This window comes from Heterodontus francisci, chromosome 7 (genome assembly GCF_036365525.1).
Source record: "Heterodontus francisci isolate sHetFra1 chromosome 7, sHetFra1.hap1, whole genome shotgun sequence".
Taxonomy (NCBI): Eukaryota; Metazoa; Chordata; class Chondrichthyes; order Heterodontiformes; family Heterodontidae; genus Heterodontus; species Heterodontus francisci.
This window is the reverse complement of record NC_090377.1, coordinates 81923678-81935194: the sequence shown is the minus strand read 5'-3', so window position 1 is coordinate 81935194 and position 11517 is coordinate 81923678. Positions and strand designations below refer to the sequence as shown.

The window sequence follows — 11517 nt, the reverse complement described above, 5'->3', positions numbered from 1 at the left end:
CGAAGTTTAAGAGGAGATTTAATAGTTGTGTTCAAAATCATGAGGGATCTGGACAGGATAGATAGAGAGAAACTGTTCCCAAAGGTGGAAGGGTCAAGGACAAGAGGACATCAATTTAAAGTGTTTGGCAAAAGAAGCAAGGGCAACATCAGGAAGAACTTTTTTTTAACCCAAGTAGTTAGGATATGGAAAGCACTACCCGAGTGGAGGAAGCTGATACAAATCGGGGCTTTGAGCAGGGAGTTGGATAAGCACCTGAATAGAAAAAAAATTGCAGGACTATGGGAACAGGGTAGGGGAGTGAACTAGCCGAGTTGCTCTCCAGAGAGCCAGCAAAGGCTGATTGGCCTCCTTCTGTGCTGTAGCCATTCTATGATTCTACACACCAAATTCAAAATTATCAGTTATAAATCCCTCCATGGCTTTGTCCCCTCTTACACATTATCCCTAAATCCCAGTATACATTCACTGGCCCTGCAGCTGTGTCCTTCTTTACAACCTACATTTTGTTTGCTCCATTAGGTGCCAGAATCTTGGTCCAACTCTCTGTAATCACTTCCTAAATCCCTCTACCTTGCTTCTTCTCCGATCTCCTTTAAAAGCCTCCTAAAAATCTATCTTTGGCCTATGCTTTCAGTCATCTCGAACTTTTCTATTACTCATGGCTTTCTTCAGTGAAGTGCTTTGGGATTTTTATTACATTTAGGGTACTATAAAAGTATTTGTTGAAAGCATTTTAGTTTTTACTGTTGTCTCCACCCTCAGCAAATGTTTCCTTTTTCCAGCTATTTACATGATATATTTTAAGTCATCCGCCTCATTTGCAAGGCAAATTTATAGTTTTTGGCATAGCAGTGCATCAGGAAGGATCATCCCCACTGTTGAATCTTAATAAGCAATTCACCATTTTCCAAGTCTGATTATGGCCACAATATTCACACAAAGCACGTTCCAAATCCCCCTTTTAGCGCAGCTTTGTTACTTAATGGCAAAAACCGTATTACACACTGAAGAGGATTTTTAAAAATCTCCTCCCAGTACTCGCATCTCATTTATTTATAAATCTTCTGCCTGGATATCTTATCACATGGATTGTTGTGGTTCACGTTGGCTTTTGTAGTTCCATGTTCGTGCCTCTTTCTTACACATAAAATGTAAACAGGAAATCGACTCGAGATCTGAGGGGGTGTGGAGACTTCTAGGCATTTCTCCAATAAAAAAGCAAATTTTAAGTTTATGCATAGATTTCAGTTTTTTAGTACATTGTTACACGTGTTATTCTGAGCTGTATTAACTGACCTGAGTAAGGAGAGGAAAATAGAGTCCAAAAGAAGTTTGAAAAAAATTGTTTTAACAATTCTGTTCCAGATTGCTGCATTTGAAAACAAAAGTGGATGGCTCTGTGGTGCTTCATCATTGTTGACAACAAAAATTATGGAAGTGCTTTGCATTTAGTCATTGGGGGATTTCAGCAAATCAGTATAACTAATTTAATAGACAATGATTATTTCGGCCAATCGTGATTTAGTTTTTCTATATGGCACTTTTGAGGTGAGAACCCCCTGGGCGTTGTGACTACAGATTCACAACACAGTAGATGGCCATCCACTAAACTTTATCATATAGGTTCTTCTGTCGTTGCCACTGCACTATGCCAATTGGAAAGAAATGCTGTTTGAGGTAAGATGAAGCAAAGGCTGTGACATCAGACAAATAAATGACAGCTCGTGAAATACAAGATAGTTTTTTGAAGCTGTGCTGCATACATTTCTAGTCCAAACTGCAACTCCTCTCCCCAGTTTGGCTGCATTGTTGAACAAATTAATTGCTCACAATTACATTATTAGAAAATTAAGAATAAATTCTGTACGACTGGCTTAATTGAATTTATTGTTTGTCATTAGCCTCCTCCTGTCTATGCATATCCAGCCCTAAATGAGCTACAATGTATATTAGATGCTATTCTATTCCCCCTAGTCTCAGACCTGGCAGGTATATTGGGAAAAGTTGGTAACAGCACCCGTTTCTTCATTTTATTAAAAGTCTAATAGCGCATTATAGAAATAGATTGGCATTTGATCCCTGAATGAAACTGTGCATCAGATTCTGCTTTGCAGCGAAGAGAAAGTGCAAGTCTAAGTGCACGCTTACACTAGTCTACTGCCATTTATCTGTTGTCAACCTTCTACACCATGACATTTTGTTACTTAACATTAAAACCCAATATTTTTTTCACACACCCTAACAGATGGTCATTTTCGACACAACTATTTCTATTCATCTCTATTTGTTATTCAATGATTTAATAGAAATCTGCAACAAGTGCAATCATAACATCCAACCATACGACTCAAACTATACAGCTCTCCCTGCTAAATAATACACTGAAAATAAAATAAATAAATAACCTCGGAAACAGTTTATTGTCTTTTGAGATGATACATCAGGTGCTCGTTATTTAGAGCTACAAAGGTTTAAATGAAATCTCTTCATTACAAATTGACAAAAAGATAAAACGGATTCACAACAGCATGTACCACATGATCAGAAATGGAACTGGGTTTAATACAAATGCCAAAATTCTAATAATCTACAGCTATCATAGATTTCATACAGATAATGGATTAGGCTAAAATGCACCATAATATTTGGTTGACTTGAGGAACATTTTCCTTATTACATCACAAAATACATTTTGATATCCCAAAGAAGCAGACTTGCAAGTAGGCATTTAAACATAACTAATCTACTGCTACAAAGATCTACTTCAATAGCTTTTACCTTTTACAGAGGCTTGTCCCAATCTTCAAAAGATAAAAGCAGAGATTAGAATCAGTATAACATATACACAGAAGTCCGTATTGTAAAGGCTATAAAGAATTGTTGCACATTGTAAATAATGCCTCCTGCTCCTTTTCACAACACAGGAAGTGATGCCATTTATGTAGCATATCTCTTGGTCCACTGTCTGGCTATCCTGTCATGTTCTGCTCTGTTGGTCAAATATTGGGTTGCTATGCTCCCAACTAGAGGATCCGCTGTGAAACAGAAAAAAAATGAATAAGCCAAAACTGAAACATTTAAGGATGCTTTAATTACCCACTTCCCCACCAGTTCTCTCGCCCCTTTTTGTTACATTCCTTCATTTACCACATCTTTTACTCACCAAATGCACCTGTGAAATGAATTCAGTTCCATCAGTTTAGCCGTACTGTTACAATGGAAATTAAAAATGAGGTTTTTCAATTTTCAAAAGGAATAATGGCAAAAAAGCATTTTGTCAAAACTTAAATCATGGCATTATTTGCAAATGACCATGGAAAATATTTTTTGCTTTGTCTTTAATGTTTTATGGTCTAACCCTCAAAACTATAATTTTTAAATAGGTCAGATTTTGCGGGCAGTGGCAAAGGGATGGTGCTCGCCCCTGACCTTGAAAAAGCTGCCCACCATGATTTTGTGGCTGTAGAGCATAGATTTCCTCTATTCCAATGTCACTTTTAATTTGGTACATTAATAGGGGATCTGTGGCAGCCAGGAACAGGCAGGCTGATCAACCAAGAAGATTGAAGAATTCTCAGACAGCAAAGCAGGAAGTAAAAAGCATGAAATATAATGCACATTTTCATCATTGCACAGCAAGCAAAATAAAGATTGGGCATACACAGGGGATCAATGGAGAAGCTGAAATAACTGTCTTTGAATAAAATGAAAATTAATTTTTAGTTTTATCATGCAATTTTTAAGTGTTCTTCTGAGGGAATGAGTAACATTTGTAAAATTAGTTTTTCAGGGCCAGAAAGATTCTTCAGCAGTAATTATGACTCAGTATGCTACTAAAAACTCAGTTATTCTTGATTGAATAACTGGCCTACTTTGGCTCCTAATTTGTATGTTCGAATAAGACTTACATTTTCATTGATTTTTACAGTTAAAATAGTGCGTAAAGAGTTGAAGTTCATGTCAAATCAGTGGATCGTGTGCAGATTGCATGTGTGACAATTGTAATAATATAGCCTATGGAGTAGGGTGTCACTGCTAGCAACTTCTGGATTTCCTACTGAACTGCGCATGTGTGTATACCAGAAGTTGCTGTCAGTTTTACGGAGAAATGACGGCAAATGCCAAGTTTCGCTGTCATTACAACCCCAAATTCTGGGCCAATAATTTTTTCTTCTATATGTAGGATTACAAACAAAGCACATTTTTGGTGTACTTGACTTTTCAAGAATTCATTAGATAACTGATCATAAAACTTAACTACCTGTGCCATGGTTTCTTTTTGCTCCATTATGCTTTTGTGCTGCTGACTAAGAAAGACGACTAAGGCTACTTATTACATCAATTCAGTTCCTAAAATTTGTACTTGCCTTTTTTCCTTCGTTAATGTTTAACTTACAACAGAGCAGTGGACTCTATTTCAACGACTGCAGAAAAGCTCCAGAAAAAGTGTAATTACAAGATTCCAGCAATCAATGGCCTACCTGCCTGCTGGACAACTCATTCTTATAATATGCCATTAAAGAATGTCACAACAATCCTCATGGCGTCTTGTGTATAAACAAATTGAGAGCTGCAGTCTGTTCCTCCAGAGTCCTGCCAAGGTCTGACCTCAGATTCTAGCAAAGGGGAAGAGAGACAGGTCGTGTTTGTTCTCCTCTCACCTGACCCCTAGCAACTCTATCTGATTAGTTATGTATATTTATAAAAGGAAGTTCAATTAATGACAACAGCATAGTGGTTAGCACCGCAGCCTCACAGCTCCAGCGACCTGGGTTCGATTCTGGGTACTGCCTGTGCAGAGTTTGCAAGTTCTCCCTGTGTCTGCGTGGGTTTCCGCCGGGTGCTCCGGTTTCCTCCCACCTCCAAAAGACTTGCAGGTTGATATTGGCCATTGTAAATTGCCCCTAGTATAGGTAGGTGGTAGGAGAATGGTGGGGATGTGGTAGAGAATTTGGGGTTAGTGATGGGTGGTTGTTGGTCGGCACAGACTCGGTGGGCCGAAGGGCCTGTTTCAGTGCTGTATCTCTAAATAAAATAAATAAATACCGGTTTGAGAACCACTGCTCTAGTTTGGGGGAATTCATGATGAGGGATTGTCAGTGTAAAATCCCCACTGAGTGAGGAGAGTGATTAAGGAACAGTTTAGGGCGGCACAGTGGCGCAGTGGTTAGCACCGCAGCCTCACAGCTCCAGCGACCCGGGTTCAATTCTGCGTACTGCCTGTGTGGAGTTTGCAAGTTCTCCCTGTGTCTGCGTGGGTTTCCTCCGGGTGCTCCGGTTTCCTCCCACAGCCAAAAGACTTGCAGGTTGATAGGTAAATTGGCCATTATAAATTGCCCCTAGTATAGGTAGGTGGTAGGGGAATATAGGGACAGGTGAGGATGTGGTAGGAATATGGGATTAGTGTAGGATCAGTATAAATGGGTGGTTTATGGTCGACACAGACTCGGTGGGCCTAGGGCCTATTTCAGTGCTGTATCTCTAAATCAAAAAATCAAATCATAGTGCAAATCCCAGTTAAATGCATGGAAATCAGACATCGTACTGCGTAAACGCAAGCTGTCACGTCATGACTTTGAACACAAGTGCAGACCATTAATATACCTTACTAGCAGGCTATTTCTACCTCCCAAGCATATGCTTTGATTCGACTGCTAGTTTCTGCAAATCTAGGAGTGTTTGAGTGTGCGCAGGATAGAAATTGTGCACTTTTATGCCCTGTTCCAAGTGTACAATAAAGTATAGATTTGATGGCATGAACACACAGGGCAAGAATGTCAAAAACAAATGGAAAACCTAACAAATATTACTCGTGAGCATCATGGTGGTGCAAATGCTGTCCTTCAAGTTAAAAGGTCATTTTGTAAAAGTTGCAGTCACAAATGGCTAACACTGAATTTATAGCCACATGGAATCAAATAATCTTTTAAATTGAGCAAAAGTGTAAAGAATTATAAACCATGACTAATTAGCTAACTGGATCAAGATATAGCTCTATAAACACACAAGCTGTGACACTGGGCAGTCACAAGTGGCGATCTATAGGAAGCTGTTTGGCTTCCTTACTCACAATGTAGTTGAATGGATATGGATACTTTTAAATGCAAGAATTACTGATTTACTAAGATAGGGAACTAGTTGTAATATGCCAAAATGATGGCATTCAAAAGGATTTGGGTCAAAAAAGGGCACAACCTTGTTGGACATCTATATTTTTGATTCATATCTTGACTACATATTCATAATTTAAGTCTGTTGGCATGTCAAGTGGACTTGTTTGCAGTCCAGGGGCCTTAAAATCAGGTACTCTGAAAATGGATCCCTCAAAACAAGGGAATCCAACTTGCCCACTGAAATAATGTTCACAGTTTATTGATAAATCTGAGAACTGAGATCAACCAACCTTCAGAAAGCACCGAGTAGTCAGCACTAAGATAAACATCCAGAGAGCGCTGCCTGGTGACCCCTGTGTGATGCAAGGTCTCCCCAGGATTGTCAAAACAATTTTCCTGTGTTTGTCAGGACCACAGAAGCATCTACTACCATAGTTCAAAAAATAACTTGCCTGCATTCATCTCATGAACAGTCAAACATTGAACATAAGAACTAGGAGAAGGAGTAAACTATTCAGCCCCTCAAGCTAGCTCCACCATTCAATACAATTGCGGCTAATCTTCTGTCTCACCTCCACTTTCCCGCCTATTCCCTTGATTCCGAGGGATCAAAAATCTCTTGATCTCAGTCTTGAATAAGCTCAATGATGGAGCACCCACAACCCTCTGGGGTAGACAATTCCAAAGATTCACAACCTCGTGAGTGAAGAAATTTCTCCCGATCTCAGTCCTACATGAGCAACCCCTTATCCTGAGTCTGTACCCCCAGGCCAAGGGAAATAACCTCTCAGTGTCAACCCCATCAAGATCCTTCAGAATCTTGCATGTTTCAATGAGATCACCTCTCATTCTTCTAAAATGCAGAGAGTATAGGCCCAATTTCCTCAGTCTCTTTTCATAGGACAATCCTCTCAACCCAGGAACCAGTGAACCCTTGCTGCACCGCCTCCAAGACGAGTATATCCTTCCTTAGATATGGAGTCCAAAACTATACAATGTAGCAAGCCTTCCTTATTCTTATACTCCAAACCCCTTGCAATAAGGACCAACATGCCATTTGCCTTCTTAATTGCTTGCAGTATTTGCTTGCTAACTTTGTGTTTCTTGTACGAGTATGTCCAAGTCTATCAGCATTTAAAAATTTCATGCCTTTTAAAAAATATTCTGCTTTTGTATTCTTATGAACAAAGTGAATAACCTCACACTTCCCCACATTATACTCCATCTGCCACATTGTTGCCCACTCACTTAACCTGAATATATCTCTTTGAAGTCTCTATGTCCTCCTCACAGCTGAACATTCCCACCTAACTTTGTATCATCAGCAAGTTTAGATACATTACTCTTAGTTTCCTCATCTAAGTCATTAATTAAATTGTAAATAGTTGAGGCTCCAGCACTGATCCTTGCAGAACTTCACTAGTTCACAGCCTACCAACTCGAAAATGCCCCATTTATCCCTATTCTTTGCTTCCTGTCCATTAACTAATACTCATCCATGCGACTATTAGCCCCAACTCCATGAGCCCTTATCTTGGGTATTAATTTTTCATGCGGCATGTTATTGAATGCCTTTTGCAAATCCAAGTATGCGATATCTACTGGCTCCCCTTTATCTACCCTACCAGTTACATCCTCAAAGTGGCTCAAAAAACGAATAAATTTGTCAAAGATGATTTTCCTCTTGTGAAAGCATGTTGACTTTGTCTGATCATACTATGATTTTTTAAGTGCATTGCTAAGACTTCCTTAATAATAGGGGCATTTTCCCAATAACTGTTCTCAGGCTAACTTTCTCTCCCTCCTTTCCAGAAAAGCAGAGCTTCATTTGCTAACTTCCAATCTGCTGAGACTGTCCAAAATCTAGGGAATTTTGGAAAATCATGACCAGTGCATCCACTATGTCTGCAGCTACCTCTTTTAGAACCCGAGGATGTAGATCATCAGGTCCTGGGATTTGTTGCGATTTAATCCTTTAAATTTCTTGAATACTCTTTCTCTGTTGATATTAATTACTTTTTTAAAAATTCATTCATGGGATGTGGGCGTCGCTGGCCAGGCCATCATTTATTGCCCATCCCTAATTGTCCTAACTGAGTGGCTTGCTAGGCCATTTCAGAGGGCATGTAAGAGTCAACCACATTGCTGTGGATCTGGAGTCACATGTAGGCCAGACCAGGTAAGGACAGCAGATTTCCTTCCCTAAAGGACATTAGTGAACCAGATGGGTTTTTACAACAATCGACAATGGTTTCATGGCCGTCATTAGACTAGCTTTTTAATTCCAGATTTATTAATTGAATTCAAATTCCACCTTCTGCTGTGGTGGGATTTGAATACATGTTTTCAGAGCAATACCCTGGGTCTCTGGGTTACTAGTCCAGTGACAATACCACTATGCCACCGCCTCCCCTATTAATTACTTTAAGTTCCTCACTCTTTGTAACCCTCTATCTCTGATAAGTAATTTGTGTCTTCTACTGTGAAGGTAAACACAAAATATTTGTTCAATGTCTCTGCCATCTTCTCATTCCCCATGATAAGTTTTCCTGTCTCTGCCTCTAAGGGATCAACGTTTACTTCAGCTACTCTCCTTTTTATATACTTGTAAAAGCTCTTATAATCTGTTTTTATATTCCTGGTTAGTTTAATCTCATTTTATTTTTTCCCTTAAGAACTTTTTGGTGGCCCTTTGCAGGTATTTAAAACACTCTCAACCCTCAGGCTTACTACTATTTTTTTGTAACATTATAAGCCTCTTTTAATCTAATACGATCCTTAACTTCCCTAGTAAGCCATGGATGGATCTTTCTTGATGAGTATTTATTTTTTAAAATGGCATGTATTTTTGTTGAACATTCTGAATTTTTTTAAAAAATGTTTCCCGCTGTTTATTTACTGCCATAGTCTACTTACCCAAACAACCTTAGCCAGTTCTCCCCTCATTTCTAGATAATTGGCCTTGTTTAAGATTATTTTTCAGGACGGCAGTAGGTCACTCTCATACTTAATACGGAATTCAATTGTATTAGGATCACTTTTTCCCCCAGAGAATCTTTTAGTATGATATTCTTTTAGTATGATATTACGAATTGAACCTGCCTCATTACACAATACTAAATGCAAGATAGCTTTAGCCAAAGTTGGTTCCGCCACATATTGCTTCAGGAAAATGTCTCAAAAGCATTCTATAAACTCATCTTCCAGACTACCATTGCCAGTTGAAGTCCCCCACAATTATTACATTGCCTTTATTACAAGCTCCAATTATTACTTGCTGTGTCCAACCATATATTGTCTGTCAGGGGGCTTACAAACTACTCCCACCAGTGTTGTCTGACCCTTGTTATGCATAATCTCCACCCATGCTGATTCTACATCCTGATCTTCTCAGCCAAGATCCTTTTCTCACTAAAGTCCTTATATCATCCTTTACAATCAGGGCTACTCCTCTTCCTTTTCCATTTTGTCTGTCTCTGAAATGTTATGTAGCCTGGAATATTTATTTCCCAACTGTGGTCACCTTGTAACCATGTCTCTGTAACTCTGATTATATTGAAACCATTTTATCGCTACCTGTATCGCCCGTTCATCTATATTATTGCAAATGCTTCGTGCATTTACAGAAAGAGCCTGTAATTTGATTCTATTTTTTAAACTAATATTCTTTGTATGGACCTTATTCGCCTATGTACTATTACCATTAAACTCTCTGTCCCTTCCTGTCCCACTCAGCTCATCTTTTCCCAAATCACTGCACTCCTCAATTGCCTTGACATTTCTCTTTAGATTACTAAATCTCTCTTCACCTGACCGCACCGCCCCCCATTTTAGTTTAAAGCCCTATCCACAGCCCTTGTTATACGATTCGCCAGGCCACCGATCCTAGTCCAGTTTAAGTGGAGCCCATCCCAATGGAACAGCTCCCTCTTTCCCCAGTACTGGTCCAATGTCCCATGAATTGAAACCTCTTCTGCCCATACCACTCCTTGAGCCATGCGTTTATTTCTCTAATCTGCATGACTTTATGCCAATTGGCACGTGGCTTGGGTAACAATCCTGAGATTACTACCTTTGATGTCGAAGAGAACAAAGGTGACAAACTCCATGTTTTTGGTCTGATAATGACAGTATTCTACTGAAATTATTCACCACTTTTGAAAAGAACACACCAGTCTGAAAGACTGCAAATTAATTAGATTAGATTAGAGATACAGCACTGAAACAGGCCCTTCGGCCCACCGAGTCTGTGCCGACCATCAACCACCCATTTATACTAATCCTACACTAATCCCATATTCCTACCAAACATCCCCACCTGTCCCTATATTTCCCTACCACCTACCTATACTAGTGACAATTTATAATGGCCAATTTACCTACCAACCTGCAAGTCTTTGGCTTGTGGGAGGAAACCGGAGCACCCGGAGAAAACCCACGCAGACACAGGGAGAACTTGCAAACTCCACACAGGCAGTACCCAGACTCGAACCCGGGTCCCTGCAGCTGTGAGGCTGCAGTGCTAACCACTGCGCCGCCCTTAATCTGAGGCAGCATGACTTTTCTTCAAGAGTGGTCCAAAGCAAGGCACCTACAAACATTACAATAAAGGTGAAATACAATGGATGCTGAAATCTGAAATAAAAACAGAAAATGCTGCAAGTGCTCAGCAGGTCAGGCAGCATCAGTGGAGAAAGAAACAGAGTTAATGCTTCAGGTCGATAACCTTTCCAGTGTTGTCTGTTTCTATTGCAAACATTGCATCCTGCTTTAGTTCAAGATAAAACTTCTATCAGTTGACGATGAAGCCAAGCTCCTGGAATAGGGTATCTGCTCGATAGTTCCTTGAACAATCTCTTGACAGATACAAGTGCAGCAATAATATGCTTTAACAGGCATTTTCTGAAGGCTAAAGAGGCAAAGATAAAAAGCCAGTGGAGATTGAGGCCAGAAAAGTGTAAATTTTGACTTTATTGGGAGTTCAGTTTGCGATGCCATTGGACATGCATATTTCTATAATTAATACTAGTGTGGGCTGAGAAGAATCCTATTCCTGAGAGTTTGGTGTTAGTGGCGGTTCAGGCTAACACTAAATATATTCTTTGTTAGTTTATGGCAGAGTAAGGAACTGGTGATGTATATAGTGCACAAGATGTGAGCCATCATGGATGACACCGTACAACATATTTGCATTAAGTGCCTGTACAGTTGAGTTTTTTTTTGAGTGGAAAATCTTGGTAATCCAGCAGTGATTGACAACTACCTGCAAAAGAGAGGACAAGAGAGTTTTGGATCATAATTGTCAGAAACCGATCACCCAAGAAGCAATGATGTAGAAGTTCGACCATGGTTTTAATGAATGGTGGAGGAGGGTCGAGGGGCCATATGGCCTATTCCAGCT

General features: G+C 39.7%; 1 protein-coding gene across 5 annotated transcripts in view; it reads right to left on the bottom strand.

Annotated features, from left to right (window-relative positions):
* Positions 1-2396: 2396 nt before the first annotated feature.
* The window catches only part of ube2e3 (ubiquitin-conjugating enzyme E2E 3 (UBC4/5 homolog, yeast)), a 187909-nt gene continuing 178788 nt past the window's right edge, over positions 2397-11517 (bottom strand). For 4 of the 5 annotated variants that reach the window (XM_068035540.1, XM_068035539.1, XM_068035538.1 and 1 more), the window contains exon 6: positions 2397-3038. In XM_068035540.1, coding sequence (XP_067891641.1) covers positions 2941-3038 — 98 coding nt within the window. In that variant the 3' untranslated portion in view covers positions 2397-2940. Of the gene's footprint in view, positions 3039-3166; positions 3212-11517 lie in introns of all 5 variants that reach the window. The other variant, XM_068035541.1, reaches the window with a different exon arrangement.